Genomic DNA, 21,360 nt, shown 5'->3' with positions numbered 1-21,360 from the left:
CAGGTGTAAGCCGTTGCTTACAAACTGTTTTTTAACCCATTACTCCTCTATTCTTTGGTGGCGCAGTCTGTCCACGCATAGTGATCTCGCAATGAGATACCAACGAGGGATTACCTGTGTGTGTGGGGGGTACACTGTTGTAGATTGCCGACGTAAGTGGTCTTCGTCGAAGGGGTTATTAACGTGTTCTCTGAATAAGATGTGTCATTTCCAACTAGTTCCTACATTTCATTCGATGTGCTAGAATCACAGGGATTTCCTTACTAAACTTCAGGTTGTCTCACTCAAACAGCTACAAACTTAGGCAAACTTGGCAATGAAATCATCAAGCTCAACCAGTGTCATTAGAAAAGACTATCCCGTCAATGTGGTTTAACTCATGAGACTGGTTGCCCATATGCCCTGCTGCACTCAAATGAGGGAGTGTTTCCTATACTTTGGTCTGAGTTTCGCATTCATCCGTGTCTAAATGCACGTGCGGAGTGAGGCCTGTGCTTGTGGGGGGCTTGTTCAACGCTGCTAGTCAGCTCCTTTCGTCTGAATCATTCTGTACGAACAAGCCTAGTACGACCGCACTTGGTTATGCTGCGTGCCTTTGGATGAGAAAGTCTACTGCGCTGGCTTAGTCACGTGCTGCGCATGAAAAAAACTCTCAAAGTGAGCATCGTTTAACTTGACACAAGGGTGTACAAGCGAGTAGGATACGCTTTTTCCGAGCGCTCTGCGTGCAGCCAGATCTCCGTGACATATCAGGTGATCAGCATCGGTCTTACTTACAAGTACTGTGCGATACAAACGGGGTTCTTACGTCTAACGTCATCCTCGAGCTCAGTCTTTACGACAAGACTTTCATAAACAAGTCACAAGCCTATATGTGTAATGTACTACTCATAAGGTTGCTGAAAATCCAGCGACAGCCCACGACCGGTTTCGCCCTTCCACTTTGGGCTCATCAGGTAGGCGCAGTCCCCGGGTTTCCGTCAACCTTATGTTCTACTTCAAACCAAATTGCACGAAATTAGCGAATATATACTCATCTGCAAACTAATTTAGTTCTTTCGAGAGGCTCACCTGGAACCCGGCTGAATCTCTCGTTTATGATGTTCTCAGGTTCCAGGTGGGTCTCTCGAAAGAAGCAAATTAGTTTGCAGATGAGCGTATGTTCGCTAAGTTACAAGCCGTTACAGATTCCCAGAATCTAGCAAAACCTGTGAAGCTATATGAATGTTTTAAACGATTCAATTAAGGCCCATGGATGCCCGAGTTGACAGCGTCCAGATTACAACTCAGTTACATCTACACCTTACTACGTGAACTCCTTATTTGCTTGTTTCCAATGCAGAATTCGGTTTGCTAATCAGGCTCATTTTCCCACCCGATGGAGAGTTGTTGTTCAGAGGATATTCATGGCGAGCTGTTCCATCGACTTCTTCTACTCAGATCGATATTAAGGAAACAACATGTTCTTGAAGACCGTTTTGGTTCTTTTCCAGATAAGCTTCGCCAAAAAATTAATCCCCACCACCAAAAAATTGGGAAAAGAGGATATGAAATTTCTACTTCTAGTTTTCATTGAAGAGGGTGAAGTTGAGACATGTCATTAATAATTTGCATGACAAGGTCCGTTTTTCGGTACTTTTGCCTCCAGATGAACTCACACAAGTAGCTGTCCGCTAAAGATCGGTGTGTGCCGCATTGGCGTCTTTTCTACATCTTGTAGATGTGTCAAAGAGATTCGATGGTTTGTGTGTGAGTTCCAGTCGTTGGATCCAAAAAGTTTTCGATATGGTTAATCGTTTCATGTCAATCATTCATGTCGATAATCATTTCAATTCCTTGGTATCGGAGGTGATGATTGAGCCGGGAGCGATGCAGGCCTGGATTGCGCAGTTCGATCTGGCACTGCATACATGAAAACCTCTCTAGTTTCCGAAAGATTCCTCCGAAAATCCACTGCTGGGGAAGGACTCGCCCTGCGTGTTTTTTACGGCGAGATAGTGGCGTTTCATCGATCTCGACGTGTAGACCTGGACCGCCGATAACTGTTGGAGTCTGCAAGGCGCAAACTTCGCGAAGAAAGTTCTTCTAGTCAACAGCGGTCATGTTGCTAACAGATAATTCCTCTTACCAAATGTTTGGACCGGCAATAAATAAATAGAATTACTGTCCTAAACTCCATCCTAGATCGCTCTAGGCTAGTTCCCTTCCGAAGACCGATTTATTGCCGACATTGTCGGGCATTACACCTCCACGTGTCAGGAACAGTTGGAAGTGTCATTTGGTGGCCATTGTTGCGTAAACGTTGCTGATGGATCACTCTGTGGCTTTGCAAAAAAACGTATTGCCGTCTCCTTGTCATGAACGAGAGTTGAAAGCGTCAGAAAGTTCATTTAAGTTTTAGCACAAAATGAGCCTAGATGCGGATATGGAATTGTTTTCATCAAAAATAGGTCAAGGTTGTGTGGGTACATTAGATTGGAGCTGGCAGAAAGTGGCAGGGCTTATCTGGAAAATATCCACCGTTTTTATTAGATTAATCTGCTTGATGTATAAAAGTGAAAATCTGACTAGAACTTGAGTGAACTCACTATTGATTTGAACATCAGTCTTTTCTTCATCTTCTGGTCAGCGAGTCTATTGATCTTTTCACAACTCGATCAAATCATCGCAGTTATTGTGCTTAAACAAACCGACCGGTCCTGTTTCTCACCTCAACTTGTTGCGTGAAGCGAGAATCGCTTGTGAGAATCCATTCCCTCCCCCTCAGGCAACAGATCCTCAGTGTACTCGTTTGCAAATTAAGTTGGTCTTAACGGGAGATTCAATAGAATCTCAGCTGAATCTGTCGTTCAAGTGGGATTCAATCTCTCGTCAGCATCAATTTGATTTACAATTGGGCGTATTTCGCCGGTTGTATACAGTTTGATTGGAACATAAGGTTGACGGAAACTAGGGGATTGTATCTACCTGATGGGGTCCAAGAAAAGCAAAACCAGCCATGGGTTCTCAGCAACCTTATGCGTAGTATATCACGTCTGTACAATGTATCACCATAACATGAGGTGATCTGCTGAAGCGCACTCAGCTGATTGAGAACATCATAGACGAGAAATTCATCTGGATTCAGTTGAATCAGTCTTCGGTCAAGACCACTTTAGTGTGTAAATGAGCGTATTCGTAAGGCGATGGGTTCGATCCATGTGACACAAACGCCAACTATGCTAGACAGACAGAAAAGAATGTTCCTTCCCTCCACACTGTGGCAGAAAGATTCCGATTGTTCGTGTCCCACACCGAGGCCACCCACTTCGTTGTTCCACACGAGGGGCACATTGCGAACATTTGGGAAAAAACGTATTGCCGTCTCCTTGTCATGAACGAGAGTTGAAAGCGTCAGAAAGTTCATTTAAGTTTTAGCACAAAATGAGCCTAGATGCGGATATGGAATTGTTTTCATCAAAAATAGGTCAAGGTTGTGTGGGTACATTAGATTGGAGCTGGCAGAAAGTGGCAGGGCTTATCTGGAAAATATCCACCGTTTTTATTAGATTAATCTGCTTGATGTATAAAAGTGAAAATCTGACTAGAACTTGAGTGAACTCACTATTGATTTGAACATCAGTCTTTTCTTCATCTTCTGGTCAGCGAGTCTATTGATCTTTTCACAACTCGATCAAATCATCGCAGTTATTGTGCTTAAACAAACCGACCGGTCCTGTTTCTCACCTCAACTTGTTGCGTGAAGCGAGAATCGCTTGTGAGAATCCATTCCCTCCCCCTCAGGCAACAGATCCTCAGTGTACTCGTTTGCAAATTAAGTTGGTCTTAACGGGAGATTCAATAGAATCTCAGCTGAATCTGTCGTTCAAGTGGGATTCAATCTCTCGTCAGCATCAATTTGATTTACAATTGGGCGTATTTCGCCGGTTGTATACAGTTTGATTGGAACATAAGGTTGACGGAAACTAGGGGATTGTATCTACCTGATGGGGTCCAAGAAAAGCAAAACCAGCCATGGGTTCTCAGCAACCTTATGCGTAGTATATCACGTCTGTACAATGTATCACCATAACATGAGGTGATCTGCTGAAGCGCACTCAGCTGATTGAGAACATCATAGACGAGAAATTCAGCTGGATTCAGTTGAATCAGTCTTCGGTCAAGACCACTTTAGTGTGTAAATGAGCGTATTCGTAAGGCGATGGGTTCGATCCATGTGACACAAACGCCAACTATGCTAGACAGACAGAAAAGAATGTTCCTTCCCTCCACACTGTGGCAGAAAGATTCCGATTGTTCGTGTCCCACACCGAGGCCACCCACTTCGTTGTTCCACACGAGGGGCACATTGCGAATATTTGGGTCCAGTCAGAACAGCCGACAGGAAAGTCACTTAGATGGGATAGAACGGAAGCTCATGGCAGACCGAACAACTCACTTCCCGTGTCTGGACTTATTCCACGGTTATGGATGGTACACGAGCGTGCTCGCATCCCGGATTTTAGTCACGTCCGTGCACATCTTGAGACTGGCCATTGGTTCAAACTACGTGTTTTTTTTTGCAGTGCTCATCCGTTCCCCTGTCGGTACAATTTGCGGTACCCTCAAACGGTTTTCCGCTGTACTCAAAGCCGCCGGTGTGAGAACCTGACCTGTCACCTTGGTAATTCAGTCCAGAATTTAGCCGGCTGGCTCGAGTCACCCAAAGTGGTCAGAGGCACGCTTTGCCCTTGAGCAACTTGTCGGCTAGGTAACTTCAAACGCGGTAGTTTGTTGGATCTCACACACATACTGAAACACGCTTGTGACCAGGTTTTCGATGCTTCATACGTGCCAACTCACAAGAACCATGACTACAGTTCTTCCTTCACCGGTTCAATTCACCCGATCCTCCTGTTGCTATCTATCTATCTCCGGGCTCAAGTGCTGATCGGAGCACGCCTGACTTGACGTTGTCAAAGTGGGAACATGACTTGGGGGGGGGGCAAATTTAGTACGGTGATGAAATGAGGCCACTGCTACTCGAGTGATTCATCTGTTTTTTCTCTCCCAATAAATTGTGCGGTAGACAAAGGACAAAACGGCTTTCAGGAACCGATAACTCGACAAGACCCTCCAAAGAGGAACTCAGTAACTTTCGCAATCAAAATTGTTGCTTTAATTGTAGCGGTTGTGTTAAATCGCAGCAAATTTTGTCGTCTATTGATTTCTTGCGTCTTGCTAGCTGTCACAGCGAAGATCCTGTTTCCATTTCCGAAAGGGTCCATTCAACCGAGTGCTATAGGTACATCTCAGCGGAAGATTCAAGTAGTTGAACAGCAGACGAACTTGGATGATTCTCAAAACATTCGAAAGCTATCCAGAGGCCAGTTCAACACCACGGTCCAAAACGAAGGTTTGTTGTACTAGACGCAGTACCTCATCTGCATAACGACCTCCCTACAACCTCTCCCCGTGTGTGTGGCTTTCCATGACCTTGACAGAATTGGGCCATTCCTCCTCTCATGGTACGATCAGTCTGCTTGATTATGTCAAGGTCAGACAAGTGACCGTCTACTGTAGTCATTTAGGTAGGTATCGACCACACATCCCGTGCACAAGTTGATATCAGCGCAAAAAAAGACAATGAATGGACACCTGGAATTTATCTGCCGATTAGTGTGACGTTCAACTTTAAAAATACATTCGATAGAATGCAAAATAACAGAATGTTTTTCTTTTGTACTGAGCAGTCATCATTAATTGGCAATGGTATGATTTACCTGGTGTTCACTTGGCTGGACTTAAGGTGTAGCTCAACTTGGCATACCATACACTGTTTGTATTCACACACTTGTGAACGCGTAAGGATGTAGGGGGCGCTATCCAAACGCTTTTCTACAAGCAGTGAAGTCGGCACTCTGTTATATCTGACTGCTGGTACCAGAAAGAGCACTCACTGACAAGGACACAAAAGCTAATTGCACCAAGTGAGTGTGCGCTAGTCCACGCTAGCCTCACGCTATTTAAAGGGCGCTTTCTGACATTGATCCAGGCTGTCTGATAGGCGTTCAGTGAACACCCATCAACATCGATCGTGCTTTTGTGTGAAATGCCTGAATGCTGATCACATTCGGTCGTGCTTCTGTGGCACGCCTGAACGCTCATCAGCTTGTGCTGAATTGATTGGATGATTGATTGGCCTGATTGGCTTGCCGGCTTTCCTAGTGAGATTTTGGTGGAGTTTTAGGGTCTCGGTAGATTCTGGGGTCATTTCCGGGAATCTGACCTTCCTGAGAGTGGCACACGATAATGGTGCACAAGAAAGATTTGGACGCTGTTGGTGGTGTCTGCCTTGCAGGATGAGGCCCATCTAACCCTCGCTGTGCTTGGCTGGAGACCGGGAACGAAATGGCGGTCAATCGATGTCAGTGGCATTCATGCCGTCAGTTTTTACCCAGATTGTGTGACTGAAGGTGTGTTGAAGGTATGGACGCCTCAACGATGGTGATGGTAACGGTTTTGTTACGGTTTCCTCTTTGACCATCGTACTGTTGAAGCCGAACATTTTGGTCCGTGCTCTCCACATTCCGGTCACCTACATTTCAGATGAAATTTCATTCTACTGCGAGAGAGGAATTTATTTTAACCTAAAAGCGGCAATTTCATGACAAATTAGGAGAAAACTGATGATATGTGAGGGTGAAGACGATCGTCTGGTTGATGAATGTGGGATTTTGTGTTGTACTTTCTTGTGGCGATGGAAAATGTACTGTTTTCGTCCATGTATGCTGGCATTTGAGAGGTCATTTCCATGTGAGGAGAGTGCTGTACTCACTAGGTGGTTAAAGTTGAATTCGGTAATCGAAATGTGTAGGACGGAGTGAAACCTGTTCCTTTAAGAAAGCTTCTTGTCAGGAGGTACTGCTTTGTACCTCTCTTTCTTTAACAGGGGTGCACGTGGCCTTGGAGATTTGGGACAACGAGGTGTCTTGACGCTCACAAACACACCCCAGCTTTGAGTCGGATCCCCTTTATGATTGAAGCATGTGAGTAATCTTCAAAGCTCAATCTAGAGGGCATTTCGGTTGTCTTGACAATGTCTTTGTGGCAGACGTAAAGCAATTAGTACTGCTCAGTATTCAAACCCCAAATCTTTTCGTTCCACCGGGAACGTATATCTTTAATCACCACCGGAAGATGCCTGACTTAGCAACTGATCAATCCTCACTGAAACTTCGTTAGATTTTCACTCGATTGTCATGACAGTGTCAGTTTTAGTTTTACAAATCCCCCCTCAATAGGGAAACAAGTTTCGTCACGTGACTATCTAGATTGCAGAAGACCGGAATTCGAAGAGAAGAGATCGAAAACCTCGACAGTACGCTGGGTAAACGGCAACAGGCACAAAAGTGTAGACGCAGGTAAGCCGACCCGATGAGTCAAGGGTGGCGGTCGACGGTTGTCAGAGAGCTTTCAGAAACTTTACGAGTAGCATGCTTCATCTAGCAGGACTTGTAAACATGAATCAGGTAAAACCGCAAAATTCAAGTAGAGTGCATATGTTTCGTCTTTTTTTTCGTTTTTCTTTGTCAGCCAAGAGTCAGAACACCACATGACAACATCTCAGATGTTCGATTTTTGCCAAATTAAATAACCGCTTGACAACAATGTCTCAATATCCCTTTCGACAACTACAAAACGCTGGTTTAAGGGGGGTTTTTGAAGCTCCGAGTTTGTAAACAAACGGTTTTTTTTGTCCGATGCGTATACTCCGAAACCCGTATCCAAGTTTGAATGCGTTGTACCCAGTGTATACCTCTCTAGACTGGTTACAGACTGTCTAAACTCTTCGATGTGAGGCTGTTTGCCCCCTGCACCTTTATTCCCCAAAATCAGTTGGAGAAAGCGAGAGTTCAGAACTGTGTGGGTTACAAAGTCAAGTGAAACAGTTAACACATTCAAAACTTTTGTTCGAATCCATCCAGAACGAGTGTCTTGAGATCACGCGATGGTCCGTTGCGATCAATATGACGGATTATAGAGAAAAAAGGAGTACTCGTTTAGAGTGGAGGTTTCGAGCATTTTTACAGGCATTCGGTGTGCGCGTGTATCTGTTGTGTGCGTGTGTGTGTGCGGGAGGAACATGTGAACGTGCGCGCTGGTTCGACTGAGTCTGTGACGCGCTTGAGTGCACATGGCTGGCTGACTGCCTGCCTGCCTGCCTGATTACTTTGCGGAAGGGATGTGTTGACTGGTAGGTGCTGTCGTGTTTCGCGTACGTTACAACAACCACCACCCCACCAAAACAGTTCAGAACTGTGTGGGTTACAAAGTCAAGTGAAACAGTTAACACATTCAAAACTTTTGTTCGAATCCATCCAGAACGAGTGTCTTGAGATCACGCGATGGTCCGTTGCGATCAATATGACGGATTATAGAGAAAAAAGGAGTACTCGTTTAGAGTGGAGGTTTCGAGCATTTTTACAGGCATTCGGTGTGCGCGTGTATCTGTTGTGTGCGTGTGTGTGTGCGGGAGGAACATGTGAACGTGCGCGCTGGTTCGACTGAGTCTGTGACGCGCTTGAGTGCACATGGCTGGCTGACTGCCTGCCTGCCTGCCTGATTACTTTGCGGAAGGGATGTGTTGACTGGTAGGTGCTGTCGTGTTTCGCGTACGTTACAACAACCACCACCACCACCACCAAACACGTGGCTGTCGATTTGCTCCAATTGTGTTACCAGCAGGGTGCAAAAAGTCACACAGACCTGGATAGGCTCCATATGCTGTGGCATCGTTTGAGCAGCCACTTTTTTTTGTGGCAGCACCGACTGCCACCACAGGAGGTGGTGACTGATGAGTGAAGTGCTCTACTCTTTGTTCACTGGTAAACGTTGCTCGGTCGTAATGACCAACGAAAACTGCTATGGGATACCAAGATGAGTCGATTGTCAAATCAGTTCGAAGGATTTTTGTCACGAAAAAAACCCGATTAGATTGTAAACAGGAGTTCTCAAAGATTTCTTGTTCGAGGTCCGATTCCCGGGGTGGATCCAATGTTAGAATCTCCAAAAATATGAATCGTAGAGTGTGGCGCAACAGAGTTGTCTGCTGAAGTCATTTGTTTGCTGTTAGTAGGTTACATCGAGGAAAACTGGCCAGTGAAGCCAGTCAGTGAAGCCAATCTATGCTGGAAAGTCTACAATCTCTTCACCGCTGTTTCACCGTTATTAGGAATCGTCAGCAGTGTAGATTTCACGAGACTACACAATGGTCTGACCTCCTCGCTAGTGGTCTGAACGTCTAACCGTTCGGCCACGGTCGACTGATTAGAGCACACTTAGATAGGAGGATATACTCATGGGAAATCTCTATTTAAAAATTTTCGAGTGTCTTTGCACTATCAAAACAGACAGAGATCGCTGTGTGCAAGTGAGCTCAGGCCAAATCGGTTCGCATACAGAAGTCACGGTGACGTCCATTTATGAAAACGGTAGGACTGCGAGTCTGTTCGGATGAGGTTGGCTCAAGTTTGGCGCTAGCTAGACAAACAGTGTGATTTTCAGTGGTCTGCATCCCAGGTAAACTCGGTCAAGAAGTCGTTCTCGCCATTCACACTGCTTCCGCTCATAATGACATATTCCGCATTCACATCATTCTCGTTTGAGCAGTCTCCCTCCTAAAGTAAGCTACTCACAAGGTTGTTGAGAACTCTCCACCGGCGGTTTCGCCCATTATTCCGCATTCACATCATTCTCGTTTGAGCAGTCTCCCTCCTAAAGTAAGCTACTCACAAGGTTGTTGAGAACTCTTCAACAGCCGATTTCGCCCATCTTGGAGTTCATCAGCTAGGCGCAGTGTCCGAGTTTCCGTAAGCTTTATGCTCTGCTTGAACCTAGATCGGACAGATTTCGACAAATGCACACATTTGTATACCACTTTGGAGACCGCTGAATCTCTCGTTTATGCTGGTCCGCTTCAACTGAATGTGTTGCAGTAGGCCAACTCGTGTTTCACTCGGTACACAGTATAGTTTCAAAAAGGAAATCACACACAAATGAGAGATTCAGTTGAGTCTTCTGTGAAAGCCAAAACGAATGTATTTGTCGAAACCTCCCTCCTTTCTGGCGTCGAGTCTACACCTAAGACGGGGGAAGGTGTGAGCATTGGACTTGAGTTCCGTCCTAATTGGAGATCATCAACAGTGCATATGCATGGCCACGACGGGATTTGAACTCCTGATATCCAACATGAGAGTTTAGCGTGTTACCATCAACCCATCAGCACACGCTAGACGCACCCGAGCACGTCACGTCTAAACAAACGGTGGTGTTAACGCTCAAGTGATTTGATTGGTTAGCCAGACGGCTCGAAGGGCGGCCCAGTAACTGTCCTGGTTATGTCGATCGATTGACCCTGCTGTCGGAGGTTCCCAGTCAGGCAGCGCCACAGACGCTTGAAACATGCCGGGCAATTTTGATTGGTTGCAGGATTTACAGAACTTGAGTTCACATCATTCGTGTTTGAGCAGTACTCCTGCAATATTTGTAACTATGGCAACACAACAAGCCGAGCTCAACAAGACCTGAATGAGGTCGATCGTATTTTTTCAGAGCATTTCTGTTGTAACAAGAGGATTCGTAACCATCTGACGATGGCAGTTAAGTTCTATGATTCTGACAACCAAGCCGCTTTGAATTTTGTATGGGAAATCATTGTCCATTCGATTACCATTAGTATAATTATTACTATCATTGATTATTATCATTATTCCTCTCATTTCACTCACACAACTTGAATGGTAGGTCAGAAAAACCAAAACAAAACACATGGGTTTAAACTGTTGTGTAAAATGTTGTAACTTGTACTCTAAGAGAGAAGCTTCCGACAACAGATCACTCTCCTATAGAGTATAGGACAGCGTGAACTGGTGTACGTTCCTAGTGCGGATAAGTATCTTACAGGGAGACGATCACAGTGGTTGCTTGTGACGCGGAGCTTACTGTACAAACTCAGGGCTTGATGAATAGATACCAGCTGAAATCACTGATAAAAAGCGTGAGATTCCTTGGTGCGGAAACGTGGGATCTGGTCCGAAATTTAGAAAGAAGCATAGTTATTGCGCTGAAGACTTCCTTCACCAACACTATATTGGGAGTGCAGTATGCAAAATTTGGTTCCACATAGTTTAGGATAGCTACCACATGTTTCTTTTGAAAGGCGCGGAATTAATTACCAATCATGAATTCTAATTTGCGACCCCACTCATGCGCCGGTGGTTCAGTGGTAGAATGCTCGCCTGCCACGCGGGCGGCCCGGGTTCGATTCCCGGCCGGCGCACCACTTTTCGGCCCTATAGTGCGCAGGGTTTTTTTGTGCCTACCGCAGTCTCGACACGAATGAAGGGCCAAGACAACTCGATTCTGAGCTTAGCGAACTATGTTTACGAGGTTGGCGTAATACGTCAGTCCTTGTTGCTGGTTTGTAGTTGCAGCTGAAGAAACCCAGGGAATATCACTATTGCCGCAACTTTTCGATTTTTCGTTTTTATGAACTGTGAGGAGTTCATGAAAGGCCCCGTAGGTCTTTAGTAACAAATAGAACCTTAATTTGGTTCATATACACTGTAGCAGCGTTTTTGAGTGTCTGTTCCAGCCGCACTCCGTCTTTGCCCAAGGTGGGACGTTTTTCAAAATATTCCCCGGTGACTTACCCGGTCTCTACATGCATGTGATGAGAGTGTTGTTGACACAAACCAGTGATACCTAAAGCGTCATTTAGCGACTATGTATAACTATATATATATATATATATAACTATACAGTCGAAAATGAGGTATTTATAGTGCAGGTTCAATTTGTATGGGACGAACTAACGAGAAATTGTTTACGAGGTTGTGGTAATAGCATCAGCCCCAGGAGAGCGGAAGTGGGTGGTTAGCAAAATGGTGAATCGGACGATCGATAACCCTTCCGACTGGCCAAGCGTTAAATGGACTGGCAGGAGAGACTTTCACTCACGAATTCAGGGATAACTCTGAGGAGCGGTTGAAGCGCTGGCGTGCAATTAATCCTTTTCGACAAATTTCCGCCAATATCTTCTGTTTTCTAACGCCTCAATGAGGTCAATCCAGGTCGACTTGGTTGGTCACATGTGATTGGTACATGCTTATGCGCATACGGGGAGGTCGGAGCTTCTGCTGTATCAGATATCTGAAAGCAACTGATACCTTCTTGATAGGACAAATATTAGACCAAGAAAAGTATGGAGCGACCTGTGTGCAACATGTTCATCCGAATAGTATCGCAATATCGCTGAACCGTATCTCTGGGACTCAGTTGAGTTACCCTTTAGAGCAGATGAGCAGAACTTCAGGTAGCACATAAGGTTGAGGGAAACTCTGGGACTTTGCCTATCTGATGAGCCCCAGGAAGTGTAAAAGCGGTCGTGTGTTGCCGAAAGTTTCCAGCAACCTTGTAGATGGTGTTTCTTCGGGGAAATATACAGTGACATCTCATCTCATGATTGCAAACTGTTGACGAAAGAAAGCCTCACAGTCGATAGAACGAAAGTACACACATGCCCGGAGTACATACCCGGCCAAGAATATGCACTGCTGATGAGCTCTAATCAGAGCGAAACTTTAGATCATTTCTGCTCCCTGTGGACAAGAGAAGGGGTGTTCAAATGAGAGTGATGTGAACGCGAGTTCCAAAATCACCTTTAACTAAAGGTAAACTGCCTATCAGTTAACTAAAACAAACTACGCGGTGCCAGAACGCACATCTTTGCAAGCACATGACCGATGCGGTCTACGTGATTGGACGATCGGAATCTGCAAAGGAGGGGGAGCGTAGAAGAAGTGGGGATTTTTCTATAGGTATCTTCTACCAAATCAAAGCTTGGCGGTGAAGAAAGTTCAAATTGATGATTTATTTCGAACCTGCCAATTATGGCTGTATACGAAGACTTGAATCAGTCAATACTTCATATCCCATCGTTTTACCACTTGCCATTCTTTTCTTTGTAATAATATGCACCTAATATTAATATAATAGTTGATAGACGTAACATACTACTCACATGGTTGCTGAAAATTGAACCTTTTGGCAAGCATTCAGTTATCTGTTTCAGGAAATCCAGGCTAAATTGTCAATAAATCGATGTCATAACGAGGGCAGAGAGATCCGGTTTTGGACTTTTACAGCGGAGTGCGTTGTGTCTGAGGAACAGACTCAATGGAAAACGAAAATCGATTGAATTTAGTGATCAGCACACTATGGTGCGAATAGAAAATCGATCGGCCTGGATGTGCGTTGACATGACTACTTAGGTTATGTGAGTTGTCGTTTCAGCTGGAGCGATCGACTCCAAACCTGTTACCAGCAATCTCAGCCTGTTGGGTTTTTTGTTTTAACGGAATGCACTAATCATAAGGTTGCCAAAAACTCTTCGATAACCCACGACTAGTCTCGCCCATCAGGTAGGCACAGTCCCCGAGTTTCCGTAAACTTCATGTTCTACTTGAATCCAACTTAGGTATCATGAGCGAGACGCGGTATTTAGTAGTCTCCAGGGTCGGTGATAAGCCGGAACTGTTCTTCTTGGGCGCCTCAGGCCTGCAGCGATGAGATTTCTTCACACAACCGGTGGCTGGTGCGCTTTTGCGCGTAGCCTTGGTCACGAGCCGCTTCCTCGGGCCTTCTCTTGCGGGCGTGCCACCTCCGTGACCAACCAGGGACGAATCAATCGATGAACAGCGTAGCGGCTCTTGCTTCAACCAATGGAGACGAATGAAGGAATGTTCTGTGTCCAATACTTGAGTCACTTTCTCAATACACTACTGACATAACTTCTAACGATGGATTAGAATGAACATCGGTATTGGAAGACATGTCATCGTGGAAATCACCGTTCTGACCCAAGTAATATCTTAATTATCCGTCTTCCAAGTTTCAACATAAACTTTTCTCCATTTTAAAAAAATGAAAACAAAATTCATTGGAGGCGTAGAAGCTTAATACTCGCGCGAAATTCCTTAGGAAGAACTTACTGCTTTCCTAACGAGGGTGAATACTGTACCAGCCGGCATGGTTGTTCTTTCGCTTCGGTTACCCTCATCTTCCGGGGTAAATTGTCTCAACCAACCACCGTCCAGCCCCCCTCCACCCACCTGTTTCCCGGTGTGAGCGGGTGCTCAAAATTGCCAGGCTATCATCCCCGCACCGGTCCAGATATGGATCAAGTTGGGTTTTTTTCTTTTTCGAAGTAGTGGAAAAAGGTTGGTTTTTTTGTTCCCGGGTTTGATTGCTTTTGGAAGGCGTGTCACACGCACAGAGCACCGGTTATTTTATGACCAATGTCATAAATTTTATCGAGAACCTGTAATTTTTACCTAAGAAGATAAAACGTATTCACATAAAAGTGAATAACAGAGATGGGCCGGACTTCAATTAAGACGGTCGGATAATCGACAGTTGAATGTGCAATAAAAAAACTGACATCATGCACTACTTATAAAGTTGCTGAAAATTTATCGACATCATAGACGAGGGATTCAGCTAGGTTCTAGGTGAGTCTCCCACAAAACCAGATTGGTTTACAAGTGAGTGTATTTCGCTAAAACTGACATCCTACATGGCATTGCGGCATAGCAACCGTATCTTTCGGGTTCACCGGCCATTCGTTTGTCTCTCCCCTCGAGCCTTATCCGGGGAGAGGGCAGTTACCAAGATGACTGGGTGGACTAGCGAAGGTTTTCAGCTTCGTTGCTTTGTCATGGATCGATCACCCTTGTATAGCCTTCATCCGAGACTCGCCTGAGTAAAGAAGGATCTACAAGATAAGCGGTTGTCTGGCATAAGATGTACATGGTCTAACCATCATAAACTATGGAGTGTGACCAGCTAACCAGTTGGGGGGGGGGCGTGTACTTTCCACAAAGACATCCGGTGAACTTTAGCACCAATCATGTGATGTTCCCACCAAAGTCACCCAACGCTTTGGAGGCATCTATTGTCAAGCATAGAGAGTCTCCGACGATCTTCGGCAGGCAACGGCCGCATCTTCGATCCAACCAGCATTTAACAAGCTCACTTAATAGCACCTTTTCACTGCCTAGCTGCCGCGCCACCCGATGGAAGCATAAGGGCTGAGAACCCGTGAGGTTGCTCAACCCTAGACGGGATCACTCGAGATGCAGAGGCTGGGTTCGAACCACAGACCTTGATCACTGAGCTACCTCGAGCTAAGCTAAGATACCTAAGCTACAGCTAAACTACCGATAGTTCAGGAATCTCCGAGGGGAGCAACTACCAGTCCCCGTGGTAAGGAGAGAGGAGGGAGATTTGGCATCAAACGCATGTTGTGTGGGCCCTCCATCTGCTAACACTAAGGGAATGACTCCAATAACTGAAAAGCAACTGACGGTTTAATGCTGAATAGCTTGGTCAAATCTTTTATTAGAGTGGGTTTCTGCTCAGGTTGTAAAGATGGCCTTTGGTTTGTTCGCTGAGCTGGGCAATTTGGTTGAGGACGTTCCATCACCAGTTAGCGTGACGTCATCAGTGCGTTGCGAGTGGAGGTGAGTAGTTTTTACAAGTGAATGGATTAAAATAGGGTTTACTCACCCAGGTTGACCTTGACTGATCATCTATCCTTTGGATGAGCATCCGTAATGGCCCATTGCTTGACCTGTCTTCTGATTGGCTGATGCCTGGGTGACCTTGGAACTAGACCTCCTTGGTCACCCAGCTGTGACGTTTGTTCGTCTGTATATTATTTTAAAAGCCAGACGTAATGGACATGGGTTACAGTTGCTATCCCCGTTTCACGTAACTCCTGTTTTTAACGTATAATGAAAAGAACGAATTTTTCCTTCAGGTCAGGTTTGTCTGCCGTGTTAAGGCCAACCAAGGCGGAGGTCAACATAGGTATATAATTTACGTGCTGTTTTTTATTCTAGTATTACTCCAACTACTAAGTTGTCGAGATAATTTGCTATTCATAATTTACTATTTCATTTCAACGTTCCTTACCAGTCCTCAATGTTTCCCATTGAATCCAACAGACATCCAGTTGGAACAAGCCCGTCGAAAGTGATTACAGCTCACTCGCATTGATTGTCGATCTCAGATTTTACTCGATTCCAACCCACCCATGAATCCAACACCCAACATTCCTCATCTTGGCACAACAGACAATGGGATTCATCCGTTTTCCATTTGCAACGGAGGGCAGTCGGATTTCAGTTTCACCTCTATGCCATTCTACCCCAACTGTTTGACCAATTTCAACTATTCCGTGCCTGAGTCTCCGACCGGTATTGGTGGTCCGGACCCAGTTGATTCCACTCCGTTGAGTCACACTTCCCGAGGCCCTGATCACCCTTTCCCCAACTCTCAACTCGAGCCGTTCTCAAATTCTGACTTGATGCTCTCCTCTGTCGCACTAGCTAACACGCGTCCTTCTGGTCAGTCCAACACAAGTCGACAGAGGTCTTCCTCATCAAACCATCACCACCTACGACGAGACTCGGGGGCACTGACCAATATAACAATGCGGTCTAACGCACTGGCATGTTCCCGTGCATCATACATGTGCCGAAAGTGTAAAACACATGGGCATAATATCCCCGTAAAGCGTCACAAACGGGCCTGTCCCTATATGCATTGCACATGTCTCAAGTGCCACCTGGTTGACCAAGGTCGTAAAGTAAGTACTACTCACATTTGCACACCAATGAGAAACTCGACTGAATGCAGATTAGCCTCTAGTCTATGATGGCCTTCTTCAGCAACCGTATAAGTAGTATGTTACGTTTAGATGGGTAGTTTCCATTTTTGTGAATTCAATGTTTTGTAGTGACTAGAACAAAATGCGACTACCATTGTCTGTTATGTAAAACAGTCCAACAAGGCGGATAGACTGGCAACAATTTTTCATAAAGGAAACTATCGCAAGGTTGCTGAAAACTCATCAATGGCCCACGATGTTACTTCAGAAGGAATTGGACTAAGGGAATGACAGTTCAATCTGGTTAACATCAGTGAAGAGTCCTTCGTCGAACTTCTGAACGTCAGTATTGTGCGGACTTCCATTTGAATTCGTGGGAGGGTGTCGCGGTTATCTTCCGAAAACTCTCTCGTCAACTGCAGAGTCGTTTTCGTGACCAAGAGGCTCAACTGGATTTCAGTAGTTGAGTAAGGACAATGCAAACGCAGGATATGCCTAATTTTATTGAGACTAGAGTCATTACTACACTCGGGAGTGAAACAAACAGGGGCCAGGATGCCTAACGGTGGGTTGCCGCCATCCGTCTACAATAATTCGGGAAAAACAGAAGTTCTAGGTTTGAGTTCGAACCCTCTCGCCTATCGATCGAGTAAGCTGTCAACTGAGCTGCTTAGTTCTACTAAAGGTCACCGGAATCCTGGTCTCATCAACACAGAAATCCAGATATCTTGATAAGCTGCATTACGGGGTTGATGGGTAAAGTGGCCGTCAGGCGCCTTCTCTATGTTAGAAGACTTGTGATTGATGAAACGAATGTTCCTCGGGAGTAAAATTGAAGCTGCATTTGGGTCACTCAGGGTTATGATCGTCAGTTCACATGTGAGGCCTCTGTAGGTCCCATCACCAAAAAACTCTGTCAAGGATAATGGAGAAAATAAACCCTCCTTCTGGAGAATCCACGAAGGCTTTTTCCACCAACTGCGATCTGTCGCAACCCTCCACTCCGGCAAACACTTTGAAGAGATGCCATGAAAAGCTCGAACCCCTCCTTCCCTTGGTTCTCTTTCTTCAAATGTTTAATATATCTGTTTTGCCCAAACCGCATGTGAATTAGTGAACTAAACAGCTGAAGAACACAACGGGCTTTGGCATTTTGATCGTGATCGCGGAAGAATCTCGGCTGCTTTGAGTTCGAGTTGGCTTGTGTTTTTTAACCAAGCCAGTACAATTGATTCTCACCTGAATTCTTCTCTACGCTAAACTCCAGTACGCTGTGACTAAAAAATGATTGCTTGTTTCACTCGTTTAACGCTGAGCAGTACTCAGTTCTAGCCGAAGTGAGGCACGTTTACGAAACCCATTGTCATTGGTTGATTACTGTATCAGTGCCAGATAGTGGGCGGTAAATTTGACCTTGAAATGCTTGTCTTTCTTGCAGTAGTTCTATCACATTAATTTTTGTTTCCCCTAACTCAGTGAGACTTAACTTTACTGTTTTTTTGTTGAGGTCGTGGCCAAACAAATTGCACTCTATCGGGATCAAAAAGGAACATCGTCCAGAGAGCACAATGGTTCCCAGGCCGAAAACTCCGATCCGTTGCGCGGGGACCGCCCAAATTTTTCAGCCATTGCCTGCAACGGCAGCGATGGTGATAGATGGGCTCAGGCGACTCGATCATCCGATCTCACTTCATTTGAGGACCGGTCTCTGGGTCGAAGACTGGCAAACTTTGAACGGTCATTGCACCTACCCCGACTGGCCATGTCCACGCTGGCTATCGCAACTTCTCAAAGCGATGGTCAAGAACCTAACACACCAAGTTCGAACCGGACAAACAAAACAAAGCCTTCCCCGACAACTGCCGGGCCTCATTGTCGAAGATGTCGTAATCATTCGCTTGCTGTCACTTGGAAAGGACATAAAAAGACTTGTCCTTTCCGAAACTGCCCCTGTGATCCATGCCGTCTGATTAACGTCCGCAAGGACACTGAGAAAACCCTTCGGGAGATGGTAAGCGTTACAGCTCTGCTGCTTTTTGCCTCGACCGATGTACAACTTCGTTTTTGTAATTTCATCAGTTGTTTTCTTTTTGAATTTCATCAGGGGCCACGTAAAAAAGGTACCTAAACGGTCTTTTTCTCTACACACAAAGCCAAACAAGGACTGGTATTTGACCGCCTAGTTCAAAGCCAACTCAGTTTTGTGGTAGGTTGCGTCGATGAGACCGATCTTCGATGCAACGCCATGGTGTCACATAAACAACTCGGGACCGACCAAAAACAAAACAAAAAAGCCTGTCGCGTCTACCTGCCTAGTGCCAGGGTGTTTCGGTCATATCTACTTCTGGAGCTTCGCTGGAAAAAAAGTATCTGTGATAGCCTAACTTTTGAAATGGACTACGAACCAGGTGTGGTGAAGCGCGTGAATCGTTGGGCATTTCAAATGGACTCACCATCGTGGGAGGTCGGTCCAGGCTATCCACGACAGCTAAGTGACCGAATCAAACCCAGGAGCAAGGTACTTTTGTGTAAAGGGTTCCGTTTCGTCAGCCATGTGCTTCATGAATATGCCACTGAGGCTGGTCAGCAGAACAGCTTTTTTGGCCAACGATGAGCAACAAACGAGTGCACCTCTAAACGCCGTAGTCTCCAAAACTGACCACCACGGAGAAACGGCTAGATGGCTCTTTCCGGGGAGGGTGCACTATGTCATGTTTTTTGGGAGGTGGGAGGGGCAGTGGGGAGCAATGCTGCCTCTACTGAAGAGCTTGGTGGGAGGGGCAGTGGGGAGCAATGCTGCCTCTACTGTTCTAAGAGCTTGACTTCTTTCCTTCGGATAGTAACAAACGTACACTCAAACGTTTGTGCCGCTGAGGATTTTGCACACATCGATTTAGCATCCCACAGGGTCACACAAACATGTTCTGGTTGGTGAAGCAGATCGAACATAAAAGATTTGAGTCGCACCCCATTCTTTTATAGAAAAAACTGACTATGTGCTACCTGCAGTCACACCTCACGGTTTTTGAGCCGTTTTATTTTAGATCGCACGAGCCACACTGCCCACAGGGTCACACAAACATGTTCTGGTTGGTGAAGCAGATCGAACATAAAAGATTTGAGTCGCACCCCATTCTTTTATAGAAAAAACTGACTATGTGCTACCTGCAGTCACACCTCACGGTTTTTGAGCCGTTTTATTTTAGATCGCACGGCAAAGCCACACTGGCTGGAACTCATCCGGTGGACGCGTAACCTAAAGTGTGAGGGGACAGGTGTTTTGATTGCAAACTGATGAAAATGCGGTGTTTTGAACTGATCAAAACCGGTGAAAGTTTAAAATAAGAGGTCGCCTCAATAGCTTTGTGCATACCATAAATTCGATCTATGCATTAGGATCATTTGTACCCATCGACCGAATGAGGGAGGTTGTGACAATGCACGACTATAATTCGGAATTGGCACCTGTCGGTGAGAATGAGATCCTGTCTCAGTCTACAGAATTAGACAAAACCAACCAAGCCACCCACCTGGAACCCAGATGGATCTCTCGTTTGTAATGTTCTCAGGCAACTGAATGTGCTGCACCAGGCCGCCTCATGTTTAAGTCGCTACGACATTCGAGATATCGCGATACATGTATATCTTTGTAATGTACCACTCATAAGGTTGCTGAAAATCCGTCGACCACCCACGACCGGTTTCGCTCTTTTTGGGGCTCATCAGGTAGGCGCAGTCCCCGGGTTTCCGTCAACCTTATATTCTACTTGAAAGCAAATTGCACGAAATCAGCAAATATAGACTCATTTGCAAACTAATTTGGTTTTTCGAGAGGCTCACCTGGAACCCAGCTGACTCTCTCGTTTGTGATGTTCTCAGGCTTCTAGAATGGTTTTGTACATTGATTACCAATCATCTTTGCTCATAAAACACCGCTGATACCTGACAAAACTTCTAGTGTTAGCGAAATACGCTCATTTACAAACTAATTCAGTTTTGTGAGAGACCCCACTGGAACCCAGCTAAATCTCTCGCTTATGATGTCGAACAATTCCTAGCAACCTTATGAGTAGTGTATTACACATTCCAGCGTTATCTACGGTGCCAGTGCAGAAGTGCTTACTTCGTGATTCAAAGTTGAGTTTGATTTTTCCGCGCAAAGTCGAAAACTACTGTCCGAATACAATGGCATGGGTGTCTTAGTGGGAGAGTCCACCAAACAGTTTTGTACGCTCATAGCTGTGGTCAACCCCCGATATAATGTACCAGTGTGGAATTTCTTACGGGGGAAGGTGCTTACTATGCTAACTAAGAAGGTTAGGGTCGGATACCGCAAACGCTACCTTGCTCACGAGAGTGAAGAGCTTCTATTATTAATAATAGTAATAATCGTTCAGCTGTAACACCCTTCCGGTGCCTAGCTGCCATGCCAACCGGAGGAAGCACGAGGGCTGGGATACTGCCAGGTCGTCCAAGCCGAGACAGAGGAAGTCGAGAGGCTGAGGTCGGGTTCGAACCACGGACCTTCCGGTTAGTAAATTCGCGCTCTGCTACCACTGATCCATCTCTCTCTTATTATAGACAGTAAATGCTTCGTGCGCTGCACAGCCGCTCATAAGTCACTGCCATCTGAGCTTCCTCCACTT

At 45.5% G+C, this 21,360-nt stretch overlaps 1 protein-coding gene across 1 annotated transcript in view; it reads left to right on the top strand.

Annotated features, from left to right (window-relative positions):
* Nucleotides 1-16,114: 16,114 nt before the first annotated feature.
* Nucleotides 16,115-21,360, top strand: part of T265_06319 (hypothetical protein) — a gene marked incomplete at both ends in the record, with an annotated part of 7,683 nt that continues 2,437 nt past the window's right edge. Inside the window, 2 exons of the mRNA XM_009171546.1 lie at nucleotides 16,115-16,693; nucleotides 18,222-18,725. Of these exons, the coding sequence (XP_009169810.1) occupies nucleotides 16,139-16,693; nucleotides 18,222-18,725 (1,059 nt within the window). The remainder of the gene's footprint in view (nucleotides 16,694-18,221; nucleotides 18,726-21,360) is intronic.

This window comes from Opisthorchis viverrini (assembly GCF_000715545.1).
Source record: "Opisthorchis viverrini unplaced genomic scaffold opera_v5_127, whole genome shotgun sequence".
In the NCBI taxonomy this organism is placed as follows: Eukaryota; Metazoa; Platyhelminthes; class Trematoda; order Opisthorchiida; family Opisthorchiidae; genus Opisthorchis; species Opisthorchis viverrini.
The sequence above is the reverse complement of the archived record's forward strand: the minus strand, read 5'-3'. Positions and strand labels throughout refer to the sequence as shown.